This window comes from Pygocentrus nattereri, chromosome 28 (genome assembly GCF_015220715.1).
Source record: "Pygocentrus nattereri isolate fPygNat1 chromosome 28, fPygNat1.pri, whole genome shotgun sequence".
In the NCBI taxonomy this organism is placed as follows: Eukaryota; Metazoa; Chordata; class Actinopteri; order Characiformes; family Serrasalmidae; genus Pygocentrus; species Pygocentrus nattereri.
This window is the reverse complement of record NC_051238.1, coordinates 14745135-14767212: the sequence shown is the minus strand read 5'-3', so window position 1 is coordinate 14767212 and position 22078 is coordinate 14745135. Positions and strand designations below refer to the sequence as shown.

The 22078-nt window shown below is 40.9% G+C and overlaps 2 protein-coding genes across 7 annotated transcripts in view; both read right to left on the bottom strand.

The window, feature by feature from the left end:
- kdm5bb (lysine (K)-specific demethylase 5Bb) overlaps positions 1 to 12873 on the bottom strand; it is a 34313-nt gene extending 21440 nt beyond the window's left edge. For 4 of the 6 annotated variants that reach the window (XM_017693474.2, XM_017693468.2, XM_017693471.2 and 1 more), the window contains exons 1-6: positions 12532 to 12872; positions 5780 to 5857; positions 5282 to 5404; positions 4258 to 4428; positions 3309 to 3365; positions 226 to 366 (exon numbers count right to left, since the gene is read on the bottom strand). In XM_017693474.2, coding sequence (XP_017548963.2) covers positions 226 to 366; positions 3309 to 3365; positions 4258 to 4428; positions 5282 to 5404; positions 5780 to 5857; positions 12532 to 12684 — 723 coding nt within the window. In that variant the 5' untranslated portion in view covers positions 12685 to 12872. Of the gene's footprint in view, positions 1 to 225; positions 367 to 3308; positions 3366 to 4257; positions 4429 to 5281; positions 5405 to 5779; positions 5858 to 12531 lie in introns of all 6 variants that reach the window. The other 2 variants (XM_017693469.2, XM_017693473.2) reach the window with 2 other exon arrangements.
- Positions 12874 to 16940: 4067 nt separating this feature from the next.
- On the bottom strand, positions 16941 to 22007 carry tuba5 (tubulin alpha 5). The gene is made up of 5 exons (XM_017693467.2): positions 21868 to 22007; positions 19535 to 19757; positions 18994 to 19142; positions 17900 to 18580; positions 16941 to 17497 (listed from the first exon to the last, which is right to left on the bottom strand). Exons 1-5 carry the CDS (start codon positions 21868 to 21870, stop codon positions 17204 to 17206), a joined length of 1350 nt encoding a protein of 449 aa, XP_017548956.1. The 5' UTR covers positions 21871 to 22007; the 3' UTR covers positions 16941 to 17203.
- Positions 22008 to 22078: the final 71 nt, after the last annotated feature.

The following is a 22078-nucleotide window of genomic DNA, read 5'->3' as shown; positions in this document are numbered from 1 at the left end:
ATTGATAAGCTATCAGAGTAAAAATTATAGTGAACACGTATAGTTTTATATAAGTTTATAAGTATAGTTTAAAGTAACCATAGTGTAGCCTTGGTAAGCAACTATAGACATGCACATAGCATTTGACAACAGATGGACATTTGCACTGAACATGAGGTAACGGTCCATGTGTGCTGAAATAAGATGTGTGTGCATAGTTACGACTACATGGGACTGCTCGCCTACCTCAGCCTTCATCCGCTTGGCTCTTCTGGCAGGCGTGCTGGTATCACTGGGCGGCACCTGCGTGTTCTGCCTCTGCACCAGATCATGAGGTTTATATTCCTTATCGTTGTCATTTTCCGACAGAGAGGGATTCTGGACAAACTGGGGGTGAAATAACCAAACAAACCTAAAATTACACAATTACTCATTTCTGCAACACCTGCAAAGGAAGTGTGATAAAAATACTCCGCATTTAAGCCATATAATCTTCATGTCACATCTTCCCTGCACTGTGAGCACGGCATGATAAACACAGGAAGTGCACGTCTAGGCATGACATCTTGTCACAATTTACAACTACATATACTACAAATTCATTCCAGGCCACATTGTAGTCCTTAAAATGAGATGTATCTAGAACAGGATGCATTCGCTGGAGGAAAAGTCCACTGATATGCAGGACACACAAGGAGAAGTACAGAAAATATTTTATATAAGATCCCATTTTCACAGACAAACTAAATAAATTAAATTATTCACAATAAAATACACACACAAAAAAAAATAAATAAAATAAAAAGTTAATGAATACGCCTAGATATCCACATAACTAATCTCACAACCCAAAAGTGGATGATTAAATAGTGTATGAATAGTATCACGGCATGCGACAACAGGATGAGGGACAGTGAACGGAGTGTTTCAGTAAGGGGATGTGTTTAGCATTGGCATAAATCCCCGTACATTTCGCCAAGAATAAACATAAAGCCAAAAGATGTACAATTTTAATTTTTAAAATATTCTTTTAATTCTTTTTTTAAAATGTAATTATAATCATTTACTTTGAAGAGAGTTTGCATAAATGAACGGTGAGATACATCAGTAATACTAGAATGCTAACTAGCAAAAATTATTTTTAAACGATTCCAAACATAGAAATAAACCACATTTTACAACTGATCTTGGGTAAAGTGCAGCTTTAAGCACTTTTTTGTCACATGTTATGGCCGGACTGTACTTCATAGGTGGTAAGTCTCATTATTCTTCATTTCCTCACAGTAGCACTGCTTTCACTAATTTAATTAGTAAATTTAGTCCACTAAGAAATAGTATGCAATAAACTGCTATTATTTTTGCATTTTCCGTCTCTGGCCAGACTTACTTTAATTACAATGGAGATGTACACAAAATAATTCTGAGTAGATTTGATGTGAAGCAGGATAATGTAGAGAAATTTACTAATTCAGAATTCCTTACAGTGTTAATGATAGGAACCAGAGACTATGATGTCTATGTAGTTTAGATATATCCATTTTATTTACAATCCAACACGACCAGTGAACACATGCCTGTGTTTTTATACCTCATGTCCAAATTTGGGTTATTTTTTGGCCATTTGAATAAGTTGAAAATACCAGTTGCTCTTTACACTGTGTTTCATATAAAAAGGAAAGACACAACTGGTCCAAACTGATGAAGAATAAGAGCTTGTAAAATTAACTACCATTCAAAGACTTTTTTCCTTCTCAGGCAAGTTCATTTGACGTATATCGAGAAACATTTTTGTTCAGACAGCGATGATATGCAGTGTTAAAAAGGATAAAATGGTGGTAAGTAAATAAATTAAATACATATGTTTGGGTACTATTTTGCACCACCCTGCATGTTTCTGCTGGCCAAAGGTTTCTCTCAAAACTATTATAAAACAATGTTACAGACTGCAGGCTGAGAAATGATTTCATGTGACAGCTTAATGTGAAGAATGTTTTAAGTGCCATTAAATGCTTTGGACATCTGGTTCCTATTGCCACCCGTGTGAACAGTTCTGATTTGTCAAATGTGTCATTCTAGAGAAACTTGACATCAAAACATCCCGAATGACTCTTAAACATTGAATTTAGACATTTTGAAAACTCACTGGATTTTCTCAAAATATGGAGATTCAGCTGAAGAGTAAGGGCAAAAGACTAACTTTCCTTTCATGTCAGAGGTTCTTGTCAGTGGTTTTTTGAGGTTCTTTGTAGTCACTGAGCAAGTTCTTTGTCTGTATTCTAACAGTAACAACAAAGCTAACAGTAGACAACATTTTTCTTACTTGCCTGTTGCTAATGACTAAGTGCGCATAGTTAGAAAGCTGTGCAACATTATCTCACTCGTTCATTTTCTCTTGACCTCACATTGTAATGCAAGACAGACAAAAGAGTTTGATCCAATATGAATTCGGTAGCAGCGTCACCATCCGTCCTATCAGATTACTGGATAGAACAGGCGGAAAGAGAGAAAGGGAGTGATGGTGACTGCACAGTGCTTAACCCAGAGGACTCTCCTTCATGAGGATAACACAGACACACAATGTCAGCAGGAAGGGAGGGAGGGAGGAGGGATAGACAGAGAGATGGAGGGAGGCAACAGCTGGCGGTTTTAAGAGCTTATGCCCTACTGAAACCAGGTTATGGCTAGGTTGAGCAAAGGGTGTAGTAAAGGAGGTAAGAAAAACAAACCAAGAATAAAAGTGAGAGTTAAATAACAATGATCTTCTATTCTTTCACTTTCTACAGAAACGTAACATTTGGCCGCATCGTTTGGGGGGTGGGCCAGTTTTGGGAGGCAGAACGTGTGGGTAAAGGGGGCAAAGTGGGGGAGGGAGGGAGGTGTTACGGGGTTAAAATAGGTCACAGTCTATCAATCACTGAAATACCAGCCCACACCCCATGATACCAACACAAACAAAATAATGGCAGGTTTGAAGGGACAAAAAAAAAACAAAAAACAAAAAAAACAAAAACACATGTTAAAAGCAGAAAAAGGTTAAAGCTTCAACAATGTAAAAAGGACTGAATGGAGATCTGTACTTAAAAGGCAAAACTGGATTTCTGTTGATCTTTCATTTAACAGATCTAATATAATGACAGCTGCGATCAGGTTCTTGCATTAGAGCAAGGTTCTTGCAGGTTCTCACTGCATTAGAGCCTTGATGGAACTTAACATCTCATATTAAGATCCTATGTGTATGTGGTTCATAGTCTACACAGCCCAGATATATCACATCACAGCCACCTCCAACGTTAGAATCTCTCAGTCATGGATCAGAAAAGCAAACATACCTTCTCCTGCTCAGGAGCTGCCCGAAAACTCATCAGTTTGGCTGCTAGCTCTTGTGCCTGGGCAAGAGAGAGTGCTGAGAGTTACACAAGAATTTAGGTGACCTCAGGGCCTGAGGTCACCAACATCCAATCACACACTTCCTTTTGTGGCGGAATATTCGATGGTGGAGTGAAAGGTTATGATGTTAGGGCTGAACTGAAGAAACAAAATATTAATGCAGGTTCATCACACTAAAAAATGACATTTTTACTGAAGCCAAATTATTCAGCTTTTATACTGCTTTTTAGTATCATGCCTTTTTATTACAAATAACATTTTTGCTGTTCTGCTGTATATAGTGTAGATGTAAATGTACTGTATGGATGCTAACATTAAGCATTGTTAAGATGTAAATGTTAAAACACAGTTTAAGGCACAAAAATAAACAAGTGTCTTTTACTTGAGTATTTTTCACAAAGAAATTTACCATTTACTAAGAAACAACTCACAATGACTAGCAATAAAAGAGAAGAATAGAAAGTGTTTACTCTTGACCTTGCTGTTTTGCTATATGAAATAAAAGCAAAACATATCAGGTTTAGAACATTTTTGTTTACATGACAGTCGTGGTTTTGGTTCCTAATATGGGTAGGATGCCCAATACAGAATGATGCACAAATAAAGAACTACGAAAGTAGGCATGGATTAGCTACATATGTTCAGTAGAACTACTAGACAGTTTAACACAACAACCTTCTGTAACATGGGAGATGACACACGAGGCTACCTAAAAACGATGACCGTCACTGTTTTAATTAGTAGATTTTAGAAGAATGCAGTCATGAGTCTTACACTCCAAAAAAAAATTTAATTCTGGACCTGATCTTTAGTGTCTTAGGGGACTTGCAAAGAACTCTAGAAAAGAAAACCTAAAATATTTAGAGTGATAGGGATCATGATAGTACACACCAGCAGATTGGCCCCAGACTGGAAGAGGTTGTAGGGGTAGATGATCCTCTCGTAATGTGCCCGAAGGTGTGAACCCACCGCTTTCCCAGGGGCAAAACCCATTGTCGTAGCTATCTTTGTCCATCTACGATCTTTACAGACTACATCGAAACCACCCTCGTCTGCAACCAGCTGGGGGGGGGAGGGGATTGAGAGATCGAGAGATAGAGAGAGACAGAGAGATAGAGAGAGAGATACAGATAGACAGACAGACAGACAGATAGATAGACAGATATTTGATGCATATAGTCTTACTCCATGGAACATATTAAAACAGTCTTTTAAACTACGAAATTTACGCAACTTGACAAATGTCCTTTAAAAAGGACAAACAAAAATATGAACAAAATGCAGGTGTCAAGATAGTGTTAAGAAACCACATAAGCAAGTCTACTTGCGATTACTCAAAGGAATGGTTTGCCAAAAAAAATCTAATTTATGGATTCTGTAAAAACAACAGGACTCTGTAACAGGACTCAGGATTCTGCAAACCATGTTGGCTTAAATAGATGTCGCCAGCGTTCAGCGACAACATGAAGCTTTGTTCATTTTCATAGTTCAAAGTAAGTCATACAGTACACTAAACAACGACAAGTCTGTGCAACCTGGGAGTAAAGACCTGGATGCAGTTTGAGTGAGCTGAGAGAAGTTTTGGGGCTGTATTTATGGAAAAGATTTGACTCTGGTGTTTAACAACGGTAGCCTCATAGATCCAACATGAACACTAAACATGTCAAAGCTGGTCAACTATGCTTGGAAAAAGTGGAAAATAAACTTGAGCCAAGTGTGTGATGATTCAGAAATATAGGTTGTATAAGTTTAGCTATATCAGCCTCGTCGCTCCAGAGGAAAAACTAGAGAAGTAAACTTCCCACACCAAACACGTTTTGGCTGACTGACTACACCTAGGGTGAGGGATAAACAGTACAATTTTGCTTTCGCTTCTTTGTGCACATTTCTACGCTGCTCTGTTTAATTAGCTTACCTTGTTGAGCTGGTATAAGTCTAATATCTTTCGCTCTACGTGTGGAATTTTGAGTGTGCATCCCTGAAGCTCCCAGAATTTTGCAATCTGGTCAAGAAAATTAAGCTTGACCCGAGTCTGCGCCTGTATCAGAGATAAAGAGGAGCAGGACAAGAGGAGAAAGACAAAGAAAGAGGGGGGGAAAAAAGACGTGAATCACCTAAAAATGAATACAGAATGTAGATGATTAACTAGTTTGTTTTGTTGAATGATGCTTCTACTGATATGGAGGAGAACACAAACTGGTTCTAAAAGACCTACATTCTGCTGACCAATGCAAGTAGAGAGACCTATGACTTAAAGCTTAAAGCCAAGTCTCTCTGCGGCTCTCCAGGACATTTTTATTGAAGAGAAAATACAACAGAATCCTGCAGAGTCACCGCCCAGTTCCTAACCCCCCCCTGCCCCAACCTTCACACAATTATACTCAAAAGAAAGTGAAATTTGGTGTGAAATTACCTCCAATTCATTGAGTCTCTGGATCCGAGGAGTGAAATGGAGTCTGTCAACATCACATGCAAACGGAGGTTGCCAATCCTGCACATACAAATACACACACACATGAATACAGAACAGACAGTATAAACTGTTGTCTTACTTAAAAAAATAATCCTCTACTGGCAGTATCTGCTCTGCAGAAGGCAATTCAAATTGCAGACTATGCTTTTCACACTTCTCAAAACACAAGTGTTAAGAATGTCTATAATTAATCCAGGAACTAAATACTGTCTGATTTTCTTTTTGGATGCTCAGATTTTCTTCTTACAATACAGATCCCAATATCTGAAAACTGTATATCAGCCAATTCAATACTTCTTTTGTCTTCAACTTAAAATACGTATCTCTCTCTTTATACCAACACAATTTTTTCTACAATACTAGTAATTAAGGATTTTCAAAATGAGGCACGCTGGACAAGTAATTCATATTCAACCATATTCTTCTGACATTTTCAGGGTTTTAAAGTCTAACTGAACACATCTTAACAATCATATCCCAAAATCACCCAAATATCTGACAATTTTCAGTTTTAAGCCAACCTTAAATTGATCAATTGAAAGTTTGAAACCTTTACTTTGTTAAAAGGGGCTTTCATGTCCTTACCTGAAAAACAAGGCTAATGTATAATGTGACCATTCAGAATTATTCGCATAGAACATTCTGTTCTGTTAATAAAACCACAATGTGAGAATTTGGGGTGTATCTGATTTTATAATGACACTCTTCCTTCTGGCTGATACTCAATCCACTTACTATGATCAGGTATTGATTTAGTGTATCGGATCAGTGCATCCCTAACTAGCTGTATGAGTTACACCAATGCAAAAGCACAATGAGAGAGATTGGTTTCTTCTATGGCTATATCTGTCATTACCACTCTTGGTGTCATTTGCCACATATTAAGCAAGTAACCAGGTCTACGATAAAGACTCAATGTCTTTTTGAACACAACTTCATTCTGCCACCATTTTGACTACAGGACAAAGACTAATAAACACGCTTCAGGTGGCATACGTTTTCATTCCCTACAATCAGCCACAGTGATGAATCATTTAAAAGTTATTTTGGCACAGGCACACATGGGAGTGCTAATATACCAGTTAAAATGTGATGCCTTTGATTAGAAAACAGCGGTTACTCCTCCTAAAGAGATAACAGCCTAACAATGAGACGTGCTGTAAGGCTACAACAAATTCATCCCAAAGCAAATTTAAAAGCATTTGTGAATCATAAGAATTAACTTCAAGGCTAACCACTTCTTTGGGCGTTTCACAGTAACATTCTGACGTCAACATTAGACATAATCTATTAGTCCATTAACCCAATTATTTAATTTAACTGATATTTAACTACCATTCATGACCTTTGCTGTTGTTTTAGCTGTACTGCTATTGTTTCAACACTACAGCCTGTGAGGTCCATGTGTAAAGCAACCACTGTTAACCATAAACCCCACCCATGACAAACAGCAAAGGCTAGAGAAACAGGCTGTTTACTCTTTAATAAAAGTGTCGAATGAAGCCAAGCTTTCACAACTGGAAACCATAATGGACGTCATATAAAAACTTCATTTTGTGTGTGTGGGTGTTTATTTATTTATTTTTTTTATTCCACCATTTGAAAGTAGCAGCTGCCATTTAGACATTCACATGACAGTGCTTGAGCATTTCAAGATGGACAATTGGACCTTTACAGAATGACTGGTACTTTCTTTCCATTGATATATATTAATCGTTTTTCGCTTTGTCTATAAGGCCACTGACACTATACACTTGGTATCAGAAATACACCAATTTTGAACTGCATAGGCCAATTTCTGTGAAAAAACACAGCTTTTACTTTTCAAGAAGAATACAAAACACTGCAATGCCAACTTGTGCTTTTAAATGAACTATTCTTTTAATACTTGACAGCACTGACACTGTCCCATTTAAGGACACACTCCATAATTGGCTGCCTCATTTTCACATTAAGCTTTGGTGAAATAGCAGCATTAAGCAGTACAATTCAACTTGGTTGCCATTAGTTTTAGTTTTCACATCCACCGCTTATTATTTAACATGGACTCCCAGTACTAAACACACTGCCTTTCACTATAGCTCTGTTTAAAGCCATATTAAAAATGGAGCTACATCTTGACCGTAAAACCTTCTTTAACAGAATATCACTTCAAACTCTCTTTCACATATGGCCCTAACCTGGCAATGAGCCACAACATTCCTGGGTCACTATGCATGTGTAAAAAAGGGGTTATTGATATGCAGTGTGTGGGGAGGGTTCACCAGTGAGAGGCTCTTTAAGATTTAAGAGCCTATTGGTTCAAACAAATGGTCCTTTAGAGATGGAAGGGCATCGTAGACAGCAATAAATGACCGCAGGGGCTAAAGGATCTCAGATGACGAGGACATTATGTAAAATGTAACTCATTAAGTTATTGCTGGGTTTTATTTTATTCCATCTTGATGAAGCATAATGAGGAGTCAAATGTAGTCAAATCAAACGAAGACATGCTGAAGTTCAGGCTCATCCTGATTCTTGTTATTACAGCAAATAGATGCAAATAAAACTGAAACAGCTGGAAGAACATGGAGCAACTGCTCATCGGTTCCACTCATCTAAACCAACACAAAAATGTTTCAACTAGCACAAGTGGCCTATAAAATCTGTTTGCTGATCATCGGCTCCACCAGCACTATATACGACAGTACTAGATATAGAGGTCACAGCAAGGGAAATCATGGCTATTAGGATCAGCCACATCCCAGCGTTTCCTAAGGATAATCTCGATTGAAAAATATGATTGTAAAGGCCAAAGTTTAGCTCATCCACTAAAAGCAGCAAAACCGAAACAAAATCTGACACAGTTATTTGTAGGTCATCTCACAGTTTCTCTTGGTTTTTCTTGCTTTCTAAACCCATGTCCCTCGAGACGAACAACAACAGCACACTTCCTCTTTTTGTAACCGCGTAGGTGAGCTATCAACAAAACCGCTTCCTGTTAAAATGTACACTACACCATCCGCTTTAAAAAGGCAGAGTGAAAAAGCGCTTCCAGCGGATCTAAAATATCTAAATTTATTGAGAAGCGGACACATATCCATCTCTTCTGCCAAAAAAGCACCTCTGCAGTTACTACCTGAGATGAAGCCACTGTAATCTAATCTTCTTTCTTTCCAATTCTTTAAATTAGTAAAGCATAAAGAAAAGAAAATCTAATCAGACCTTCTACAAAGACATCTTCACCCTGCCTTTTCTGCACCAGCCCCCTCACATCCACCCACATCCCCCCCACGCCCCCACCCTTGCTGTTTTCCAGAGATGGAGCACCAGAGCAACAATACACAGATTAATGCAGACTACACAACACCACAAAAACACAGGCGTGATGAGATCAAGTAACAAAGTTTATAATACTGATGGTAATTTGCAGGTGGCTGCCCTATTCTACTAGTACAGTGTTATTCAAGGGACAAGCAAGAAAAGGGAGCAACAGGAACAGAGCAGTTTTGCAATTTAGACAATAGAGCAGCATTTAAACCTGCATTCTTAAATTATTCACAATATCTATTTATCTATCTATGGGATAAATCAAAAAGTAAATGTGCTGTTGTCCCTGAGGCTTGATGTTATTAGCCAGTCACTGTGGTCTCCACACTTTACATAGAACAGAAATGCAAACCGTTTCTACAAATAATTACTAGGTAGTAAAATTGTAATTACTATATCGTATTACGGAATTATGGTCTGCATAATGTAATAAAAGGTGTGTGCACGTGTGCGTTACACAAACGAAGGCTCCACCATGTAGAACCTTGGTTCAAACGGGGGTCTCATGATGTCAGTAATCCATTATGAGTTGGTTGCTTTCAACATGTCTCATCATCGCAGCTTGCGTAGGTAATTACATCATGAAGTCCAACACCCAAATAGCGTTTTTGGGACCGTCACATTAGTAACGTTACACTCAAGTGAACATAATAAAAAAATCATTATAGCCTGTAATGATAAACACAACATCTCCCTGTCTCCAGCACTGAGCAGATGAACCACCTCAGGTGTGTATAAATCGGTTACGTAAATACATAAATCATTTGTCTACAACAGTGAAGCGTGTGTTTCCCAAACGCCTTTAAAACGACGGCATGGTGAGGTGATCCAGTAGATCTTCACATTTTTATTCGTACTTGGTTCCCAACAGTTGTGTCGTAGACACACAAAATGGCCAGATGGTCCACTCACTCCACAAAGGCAACATGGAGGACACCACCCCGAAACAGGGCCTGTTGAATGGATTCTCTTCATAATGGCAAAACAGCGTTTCCGTCGAGTTAACCCTACAGCTAACTCCCACTTATAAAAAAATATATGTTTTAGAAGGCTTAAAGATCCGCTATTGCGAGAACGTTTCGCTGGGTTTGTAAGCAAGAGGTATCAACAGAAGGACAACGTTTCACTTTTCTACAAATCAGTTGTAAGAGGCGTGTAAATGTGAAGGGTCGCAGGAGAAACATTCGAAAAAATACAGAAAAACAAAGAAACGTCGCGCCCTCCGTCTCTAAATGACTGACGTTTGGAATCAAGTGACCAAAGGTGCCTGATGAGGCTGAAGTCGGCTTCCTATCCGCCAGCTACTTGTTCGAAATTTCCCGTTCCACCTTAAGTGGTGCAGCAGTTACATGCTGGCGGCCGCACCATTTAAGGTGGGACGTTGAAATTCGAATAAGAAGCTGGTGGACAAGGAAGCTAACTTCAGCCTCGATGGTGCCTGCATGGCTGTGAAACATTTCAGCTTTTAAGTGACTTCAGCTCGTGTAAACGGCGTTGTTTGTTTCATTAAAATTGCATCGTGTTTTCACTTTCATGCGACCCGGATCCGTGAAACAGGTCACGTAGCGCCCATCTTCTCTGCATTTCTGAGCATGCGTTATGGTTTTATTCACACTAGGATATAATGCGACGCTAATGGTATTCAGTGTCTGTTAAAGATATGTCTTAAAAGCTGAAATGGCGGAAAGAGTCGTTGGGGTGGTCGTGTGCATTCCTTTTAAGACAAAAAAAACACCTCAGTTCTTACGATTTCCAAAAGAAATGCCATCTTGAACGGCCTGCTATTCCTAAAACAATGGATGTATCGAAAAATACCAAAGCAATTGACCAACAACACGAGATACAACAGCCATCAGTCCTCAATTGTTCACGGGGCTTGGTGAAAACGTGTAGGGTTTACGTAATACCGTTGTGTGTCTCCTGCAGTTGGTGGATGGATGTGCATTAATGAAAAATGTATGATCTGAAACACACTACAAGCCCCATCCGACTCAACTGAAACGTCTTGAGCAAAATGAACCGTAGATAAAGATACCAGGGACTTTAAACCCTTGATGGAGGGTCATCATCTTTGTGAGTCAAACTTCAATGTCACAGTGATGCGCTATTGCTATGTGCCTCCTTTCCAGTGTGGGCAGTTTGTGTGTGCGAGAGAGAAATTGCTCCCATGCAAAATGAACTCTCTTTTAGCTAACGTTAGCTAGTCGTATGAAATGTCTCAAAAGGGGCAGAACAGCACGTTTCATTTCAACCAGGTAACCAAAGGAACTCTAGAAAGGACAAGAAAGTAGCGAGGCTCAAGTTGGTTTTCTGCTCGCCACCTTCTTGTTCGAATTTTCTCATTCCACCTTAACTGGTGCAGTAGTTACAGTCTGGAGCCTGAGCCAGAATGAAACTACTGCACCATTTAAGGTGGAACGGGGAGATTCAAACAAGAAGCTGGCGAACAGGAAGACGACTTAAGCTTCGTTAAAAAAAAAGTGTAACTTTCAAAAACACCATCTTTCGGCGACTGGGGGGGCCAAAGTCACTTAAGAAGGTCTGAATCCTTTGCTAGCTGATAGCTTAACTTTTCGTTAGTAAAGTCTCAAACTACACTCCACATCCTTCACGCGCTGTTAGCTTATCTGTTAACGTTAATCAACAGAAGGACGCCCACAGTACAAGCAAAGCAAATGTAAGATTATCGACGTCCTTTAAACTCCACACTTTTGAGGATAAAGTTGCCTGTGGAGACAGAAATCTTATGTAGCTAGCTAGTTAACTAGCCACAGTGACCGTTAACAAGCGTTATTGTAGCTATATGTTATAAACAGCGGTAACGAATATAGATAAAATGTTGATAACGCAGAGCACATGGGTAGATTTCTGCTATTTGTACACAAAACAGAACAACCGGACTGGCAAATCTCGTGTGCAAAGAAAAAAACTGTCCAGAGTTTCTCTAAAAGATGAACATTATATTTGTGATGAGAGCTGGTCATCCCTCTCTCTCAGCCTCAACTGGCATATCATATAAACAGAGCTTAACTTAACCGGCTTACAATCGCTCTGTTCAGACGTAGCGATAAAATTTACTCCAAACCGCGATAAATGTAGATTTTCTATCTGGGCACCCAGCAACCTAGCTAATTTAGTGACCAAAGACAGCTATATGTCGACCACATCTCATCAGCCAAGGCACACAAAGCAAACCAGCTGGCTTAGCTAACCTAAGAGTGCTGTCACTAAGCCGCCATGTTGGAAATTTTCCCTTTAAATCTTAGCTAAAGCTAGCGACTACCGGACTGGATGAGGAATCGCCAAACCGCGGCTGGTGCTCGGTAAACTAAACTCGGTCGAGCGTATCGGGCTCCCGGCGCTTCTTTCCCGAACACACTCACCGGTGGAGGTCGGACTTTGCAGATGCCAGTTTTCTCCGCGATGGGCCGTATCTTATTGATAAACGCAAAAGGATCCGCAAATTCCTCCCAGCTAGGCTCGAAGACCGGGCACTCTGGAGGCGGCTTGAACTCGTCCGGCCGCGGCTGGCTCATCCTGGAGCTCCCAGAGCAAGGCGGACGCGGAGGTGACAGAGAGAGCTGTCAAGATCAGCACCTGGGTCAATGCCTGTGATAACTCCCCTCTCTAATTCCCACTAACTCGAACAATCAGTATCAACATACGCTCGCTTAGTCAAACACGTACACACACACATACACCGTGAGACGACTGCTCTTAGGCACTTACCACATCCGCCCAAAAAAATAGAGACCGAGTAAGCCTGGAAATCGCATAAAAGACTAGAGTAACCTTCACATAACCAAGCTAAAAATTCAGGCGAGCTATGTCTAACTTTTTTCCTAACAGACATTAACAGTTATATATTTTTGGCCATATTTGTAGTGCTTTACGTATATAAACGTGGTACTAGATCTTCAGGTTCACGAGGCGTTTAATGACAAAGACTTTCCTTTCAAGCAGCAGAAGTTATTCATCGCAATTTAACCGTACATTTCCCACCCTTCAACCTATTTATAGTCCATTCAAACTCCGGAGCAATTCAGTTAAGACAACAGGTAGAGAAGAACTCCGGCTGACTTAAGTACTTTTTGGGGAAGAGGATTCACTAGCCAACCCTACGAGTGAAATGGAATGGTCTGCCATACTCCGTACAGGAGGACGTTCTAATGTTTTTACAAAAAAAAAAAAAAATGTAAAAACACAACTTAACTGTAACTATAATGTAAAAAGCAAAATAAACCAATATTGAATGTTTATAAATCGCCTCTCTCTTTCTCCCTATCTCTCTCTCTCTACACACATCTCGAACGCACTGAGCTGAGACCACTGTCATGATGACCCACTTCTGAGTTTTATTCATTAATCCACCCCAATCATTTTCACAATAGTATTTACTTCCGCGGAGGGATACCTCCAGGTGACAGCTCACGGAGACCGGGACTTGTTCTTTAAATAGACCCTGCTGTGTAGCTGATTGGACGCCGTTCTTAGGATGAGGCTGATGTAGAAGGAGGGGGAGGATTCAGTGAAATACTGTAGAAAAAAGGGAAGGAAGTACAGAAGTAAGTGAAAGAAAGCAATTAATAAACTAACCCAGTTACGCACGTTTGGTTATATCTGAAGCTAAGCAGGGCGTAGTGAGCACAGAATGAAAATGAAGTCCTGTTTTTGAAGACAGGTTTGCTTTGCAGGGTCGGTGGATACTAAATGTAGCAAGCAGGCGAGACTTTCACATAGGGGACAAAGGAGTAGTAACCCGTCTCGGCAGATACAGGCCTTGTTGTGAATCGCCTTTAAGATGGCCTGAAGTGCTGGTAAATAACGGGAATATTCGACGTTTTGAGTGAAGACGACTAGTGTGACAAAGCAATCCTCAATATGAAAATTACTTGCATGCGCCATTTTCACGCCTCATCTGATGCTCTCACTCCGCCCTGTAGCATCTTAGCTTAACCTGTGCTTACATTAGACTGCCTATTAAGATTTTAGAGCTATGAATAATAAATATGCCACATTACAGGTTGTGAATGATCAATGTGAAATTGGTTGGCCTTGAGATGCATCATGTGTTGATGGGAGCTAGCTGATGATGCATGTTGTTGACTATAATGTCAGTATCTATACAAGGAGCTCCATAAAGATTTTAGGGGGCCCAGTCACTGCCGGCCTCCATGCGTTATAAGCCCACCTTGCTAATTAGCTGATTAGTCATAAGAAATCAGGACCAGTTTGGAGGACCAGTGTCTGACTTTATAATTTACAGACATTTACTGTTATCATCATTATTATTACAAATGCACCAGCTTCTCTTTCTAGTCAGGGCCTGGCTGAGGGTGCTTTTGATTTCAGGCAGATTTGACAGTGTACACCCATGAAAAAAAGGCCTTACATAACCAGATCTAAATCCTCAAAATACAAACACATTTCTGTTATTTGTAATTGTGTATAATGATCATCTTGACATTTCATAATGTGTACCTTCTCCAGATGATCACAAGCCATCTCCCAGCTGGCAGAAAGCATACTGCTCCCATGTAACAAAGATGTCCCACTTTGCCAGGAAAATAAATGTCAGTTTGTTACATAGATGTGCAAGAACATTAAACATTGAAAATGCATTACAAAGGATAATTGTACTCCTCATGGGGGAAAAAAAACAGCATGTGGGTAGACTCAGTACATTTGGAATGACCTTGTAAGAGAGCCATTTCAGACAAACAGCGAAACAAACCCTATATGTACAACCCCAATTCCAGTGAAGTTGGGACATTGTGTAAAACATAAATAAAAACAGAATATGATGATTTGCAAATCCTTTTCAACCTATATTCAATTGAATATAGGCTCAGTCATTCACAATCAAGGATGGGGCGAGGTTCACCACTTTGTGAACAACTGCGTGAGCAAATAGTCCAACAATTTAAGAACATTTCTCAACACGCAATTGGAAGGAATTTAGGGGTTTCATCATCTACAGTCCATAACATCATCAAAAGATTCAGAGAATCTGGAGAAATCTCTGCAAGTAAGCGGCAAGGCAGAAAACCAACATTGAATGCCCGTGACCTTCAATCCCTCAGGAGGCACCGCATTAAAAACCGACATCATTCTGTAACGGATATTATCACATAGGCTCAGGAACACTTCAAAAACCACTGTCAGTGAACACAGTTCGTCACTCTATCTACAAGTGCAAGGTAAAACTCTGCCATGCAAAGCGAAAGCCATATATCAACAATACCCAGAAACGCCGCCGGCTTCTCTGGGCCTGAGCTCATCTGAGATGGACTGACGCAAAGTGGAAAAGTGTCCTGTGGTCTGACGAGTCCACATTTCAAATTGTTTTTGGAAATCATGGACGTCGTGTTCTCCGGCCACAGAGGAAAAGGACTGTCTGGATTGTTATCAGTTCAAAAGCCAGCATCTCTGATGGTATGGGGGTGTGTTAGTGCCCATGGCACGGGTAACTTGCACACCTGTGAAGGCACCATTAATGCTGAAAGGTACATACAGGTTTTGGAGCAACATATGCTGCCATCCAAGCAACATCTTTTTCAGGGATGTCCTGCTTATTTCAGCAAGACAATGCCAAGCCACATTCTGCATGTGTTACAACAGCGTGGCTTCGTAGTAAGAGTGCGGGTACTAGACTGGCCTGCCTGCAGTCCAGACCTGTCTCCGATTGAAAATGTGTGGCGCATTATGAAGCACAAAATATGACAACGGAGACCCCGGTGACTGTTGAGCAACTGAAGATGTACATCAAGCAAGAATGGGAAAGAATTCCACCTACAAAGCTTCAACAATTACTGTCCTCAGTTCCCAAACGCTTATTGAGTGTTGTTAAAAGGAAAGGTGGTGTAACACAGTGGTAAACATGCCCCTGTCCCAACTTCTTTGGAATGTGTTGCAGTCATCAAATTCAGAATGAGTGAATATTTGCAAAAAACAATAAAGTTTATCCGTTTGAACATTAAATATCTTGTCTTTGTAGTGTATTCAATTGAATATAGATTGAAAAGGATTTGCAAATCATTTTCTGTTTGTTTTATACAACATGCCAACTTCATTGGAATTGGGGTTCTGTGAGATTATTTGATACTATTATAGGTTTATAGGCCTTTAAGAGCTGAATCAGGCACAATTTATGAACAAAAATATGAAAAAGTGCAAATCAGTGTGCTCTGATAAGACTGCACCTGAACAGTTGAATGTAACATCTTTTCCTGAATTTTGCCCAATCTGTAGCCCGTAGACTCCAAAATGTTGGCAAAGCTGACTAGCATGTGAATGCACACAGCTACCAAAGATGAGGCAGAATCAAGACAGGCCTATGCAAAGGAACAGGAAAGGAAGTTTCATTTAACTGTTGGACACAACCCAGTAAAACCACTCTAAACCCAAAACTGGGTCATATCTTTGCACTGCAATTTAAATATATGCTTTATTACATTGAACAGCAGCACTCAATGAGTGGTTGTGTGCATGTGCAGTGGAAGGTGGTTGATCCTGTCTTGTTACACCTCTGCAATCACTTGACTTGCTAGAAAATGCTTTACCTGATTTGCATCAGTCATTCTTTGTGCCATATTCCACGGTCATGTCTTGATCTGATAATTGCCTAGAGTTCGAAACAGGTCTCTTATTAAATTTGTGTAAAATGAAAGGATTCAAGCACAGCCAAGCCTTTGTCTATAAAAAGCCAGTGCTGTTTCCAGTACTAGTTAGTATTGTGTACTGCAATACAAATGTTCCATATGTACTTTGCTTAATTTATAATAACCAGGCATCATTTTAAAATGACATTTATTCAGGAACAGAATATTGCATAGTCATGTCATTTGCAACATCTCCATTGAGGCAGTCAGCAGTGTTACAGTAAAGAAATAAAACAAAACAAATGCCTTTGGCAACATGACAAGTACATGAGCTTGAGTGAACGTAAGAATCACCACTGACTGAAGGACAGAATAAAACACATACAAAGAAAGAAAAGACAGAAGAGACATTGTTCCCTTTCTTTGGAACATGATGCAAAAGCCTGGCACTGGATCAATACTCCTCTCCCTCCTCCTCATCTTCAACAGACTCTGTGCCCACCTCTTCATAATCTTTCTCCAGGGCTGCGAGGTCCTCTCTGGCCTCAGAGAACTCTCCCTCCTCCATGCCTTCGCCAACATACCAGTGCACGAAGGCCCGCTTGGCGTACATCAAGTCAAACTTGTGGTCCAGACGGGCCCAGGCCTCAGCAATGGCTGTGGTGTTGCTCAGCATGCACACAGCTCTCTGCACCTTGGCCAGGTCTCCACCAGGAACCACTGTAGGAGGCTGGTAGTTGATGCCAACCTGGCATAAAGAAAGATGCAATTTTAGAACTTGCCCAAAACCAAGAGTGCAAATGAATCAATCCCTAGGTTTAAGAATTTAATGTATTTTAAAAAAGAACTTGTACAAATCGTCCCATTTACCTCACATATTTCATCATTGAAGACATTTGGTTTAGTTTTAAATTGGAACCTTGAGGTTAATACAACAAACAAAGGATGTTCATACACTAGCACGGTGCAAACTGCATGCCTAGATAAAGCACTTGCCACAAACCACAATTTAAAAGACATGCTTATGCAGTTTCTGACACTGCATGTACTGTTATCCAAAAAATAGACTAAAGTACATCATGTAACTAGAAAAAAGTATGTCAGATTTTTTGTCCATTTTAAATCTACATGACACTCTCCCTCTCCTCACCTTGAAACCAGTGGGGCACCAGTCCACAAACTGGATGGAACGTTTGGTCTTGATGTTAGCAATGGCAGCATTCACATCTTTGGGTACAACATCACCACGGTACAGCATACAGCAGGCCATGTACTTTCCATGGCGAGGATCGCACTTCACCATCTGATTGGACGGCTCAAAGCAAGCACTAGTAATCTCGGCAACAGACAACTGCTCATGATAGGCCTTCTCGGCAGAGATTATTGGCGAGTAGGTGACCAGGGGGAAGTGGATTCTGGGATACGGCACAAGGTTGGTCTGGAACTCTGTCAGATCAACATTCAGGGCACCATCGAACCGCAGAGAAGCGGTGATTGAAGACACAATCTGGCCGATGAGCCGGTTGAGGTTGGTATAGGTGGGGCGCTCAATGTCAAGGTTTCTGCGGCAGATATCATAGATTGCCTCGTTGTCGACCATGAATGCACAGTCGGAGTGCTCAAGAGTGGTGTGGGTGGTCAGGATTGAGTTGTATGGCTCAACCACAGCCGTAGAAACCTGTGGCGCTGGATAGATGGCAAACTCCAGCTTAGACTTCTTGCCATAGTCGACAGACAGGCGCTCCATCAACAGGGAGGTGAACCCAGAACCCGTGCCTCCACCGAAACTGTGGAAGATCAGGAAACCTTGGAGACCTGTGCACTGGTCAGTCTATGAATAGAAAAGTGCAGACGTAAGAAAATTGTAACCTTCACATTTGTGATGCAATGAAATTCATTCTTGGTCAAAACCAAAATTCATGACAGCCGAAAATTAAGTGCCAGTGGTTTTTTTTTGTTTATTCCTTTTAAATTAATTCGTACCACTGCACATACTATAATAATGTAATCATTGCTGTTCTAACAGATATCTCCAAAAGATTCACTTTAGAGGAGCAGGCCACAATAAGCTCAAAAAAGCCCAAGTAAGTCTAGGCCAATTCTATTGGTTCAATCATCATAAAAAGTTCATACAATGTAAAGGGCAGCTACTGTCATTTCTTTGGAGAAAGAAATTCTGGTGCATATATAAAATGTTAATATGTAATTGTGTAAATATGTTAAAAATTAATGAAATAAAGATACCAGTTTGCGAACACGCTCCAGGACCACATCAATGATTTCCTTGCCAACAGTGTAGTGGCCACGGGCATAGTTATTAGCCGCATCCTCCTTTCCAGAGATGAGCTGCTCTGGGTGGAACAGCTGCCTGTATGTGCCAGTCCTCACCTCATCTGTAACATACATACATAGTTTAAACACAATATATACATGCAATTTATTCTCATACATATCAAGCATGACTGAGCCAATTTACACCAATGTGGATTAAGGGTTTAGTCTAAAACTACATTTCATGGGTATCAAGAAGAAACAGTATTAGTTAATTGGGTTTAATCAATCATACCAGAGTGCATCCAATGAATGTTTAACTAAAATGCATTTGAAGGTTAAATACAAGTTAATCAAACTCTGAGCAAATCCCTAAACAAAGGACAAATCAATTTTCAAACTCCTACAAAATCATACACGGATGAAAGTCAAAAGTGAGTTGAAATGCAATTAACCTACAAAGTTCTGGGGAATCTACTGCATGTTTGCTCTGCCTTGACTCATTCCCACTTACCAATGACGGCAGGCTCCAGATCCACAAACACAGCTCGTGGTACATGCTTTCCAGAGCCTGTCTCGCTGAAGAAAGTGTTAAAGGAGTCATCCCCACCACCAATGGTCTTGTCGCTTGGCATATTGCCATCAGGTTGGATACCATGCTCCAGGCAGTACAACTCCCAGCATGCATTTCCAATCTGCACACCAGCTTGGCCCACGTGGATGGAGATACACTCACGCTGCACCCACACACCATGCAAGGGAAGAAGAGAAAAATAAGGCATTAAACTGGCTGCTTACCCACCACGGTGGGCTCCAGGTCCACGAATATAGCCCTAGGTACGTGACGGCCAGAGCTGCCCGTGTTGAAGAAGGTGTTGAAGGGGTCCTGACGGGAGTTGGGCAGTGATGCCACATCCTGCATCACACCGTCAGGCCCCACGGCATGCTCCAGACAGAAGAGCTCCCAGCAGGCATTGCCAGTCTGAATGCCAGCTTGGCCCACATGGATTGAGATGCACTCTCTCTGTAGGCCAACAGCAGCAATAACTAATCCAATTCTAAGCTGCAATTTCTTTGTCAATTTTCAATAGCATTCTGGCCTTTTTTGTGCCCGTTCCTTCCTCTTAACCTGAGGGCATATCCATCTGGGTAATTAAGTGCTGGAAGAGCAAGATCACTTAACAGAAATGCCCAAGATAAATACTGAATACAATGGTGTCAAATGTAACACTAACCAGTGAAACAGCCTCTGTTATAGGGCAACACACACCAATTCAAAATGGACACCAAGGGCACAATCCAAACAAGATATTTTAAAGGGTGGATTTTTGAAATTCCAAATCCATGACTTGAGCATGGCATGCTGGGAACAATAGTCACCCCCATGACCCTCTTCCAGTGTTATTTTAAACCAGATTGTGAAATGCAGCCCAGAGTCACGTAGATGGACTTGAAATTGGAGCCATAGTTCAGTCATAAACTGGAATAGAGAAACCACCTGGAAAAATCATGATTTAGAGTACAGCTCACAAGAAGTCAGGCTGAAAATGAGCTTCAATCAGATGGATTTCATGGACATAAAAGGTTAAGGGATGGCTACCAAAGACTGGACTAAAAAATGGGAATGGTAGAATAAATGGCTTGGCTCCAGAGCTCTCAGTAGGAATGTTGAAAGCAGCAGGAATAATGAACTGGAGCAGATAAAATGGACAGGCAAAGGGGCAGGTCAGTTCACACCTCGTGGAAAAAAAGCCTTTTCCTTCCTTGTTCATATCCTCAAGTTTTAACAAAAGGAAAAAAGCCATTAACAGCAGTTTGGACAGTTAATACTCATTAAACCGAGAACTTAGGCCAACATCGGCACACACTACACCCTGAAGAACAGCTTAAATCATTAGATGGATTCTGGGTCAACACATGTTGGGGCAAAGTCTAAACCTGCCACCCACCTCAGCTTCGTAATGCTGGAGTTGATGGCATTATGCTTTGGCAGCTCTGACATCGCGAGATTTGAGTCAAAATGGGCGACAGGAAGGAAAGACTGTGCAGTTTTGATACTGAAGTTACACGACAGCCATAAACGAAGTGGCAGCCAAGCTAAGAGCAACCGCACAGCTGGATCAAACAGTCCCACTTCAGTGAGTATATTAAAGTTTGGGCCTTGGTTCTAACCGTGGTGTTACCATCCCCCACCCGCCCAGTTCCCCCCACTGTCTCCTTCCCGCTCGGCTGTGAGGACCAGCGGGACCTCCTACCCCACTACTCCGCCAAAATCCTCCATACAGAGCTCAGATCACATTACAGCTCGTTGTTACAAAGCACAGAGGCCATTCAACAAAATATTTTTAAAAAGTCAGCACAAATCTGTCATCCACCTCATTTTAAAAGAAGAAACGTTGGATGACAATGAGCCAAAAGTTTTTTTAAAACTTTCTTGAGACTGAAAACGTCTCAGGAATGTGAGACAGTGTGCTCATGTCTATAGTTAATGCTCACTACAAAGTGAAAAAAACGAGGTTGAAGTCGATTTCCTATTCGCCAGCTGCTTGTTTGAATTTTCCCGTTCCACCTTAAATGGTGCAGCAGTTCCATTCTGTCGCCTCAGGCACTATAATGTAACTGAGGCACCAGAATGCAACCGCTGCATCATTTTAAAGTGGAACGGAAAAATTCAAACGAGAAGCTGGCGAATAGGAATCGGACTTAAGCGTCGTAAAAATGCAGTGAGAAAACTGTGGCCTTACCAGACAAAACCTGCCAAGCACTTTTTCTGGCTTCTTTGATTACACTGAAAAAAAACTGAAAATACCAATAATAAAAGCAAAAGCAGAGAGAAATAAAACTCACCATCTTGGTTTAATGTTAAGTGGCAACACAGCTTCTGAGGGCGAAGAAAGGAAAGATTTGCGCTCCGTTGACTACAGACGCGTAACGTGTCTCCGCCAACACAGCAGTAAGAGGAGCCTCGGCGTGCTGTGGGGCTTTTATAGTCTCCAGCGGCCTCGCGCTTCCTGTGCAGCAGCGCTATTGGACAGCGCCAGCACGGGTACCTGCTATT

Excerpts from the sequence above, each read along its gene's own strand:
- tuba5 (XM_017693467.2), bottom strand. Across the intron at positions 19,143-19,534 it reads TCTGGAGCCTGCCGTCATTG|ATGAGGTGAGGACTGGCACA; the intron begins GTAAGTGGGAAT and ends TGTATGTTACAG. Across the intron at positions 17,498-17,899 it reads GGTGCCCCACTGGTTTCAAG|GTTGGCATCAACTACCAGCC; the intron begins GTGAGGAGAGGG and ends TCTTTATGCCAG.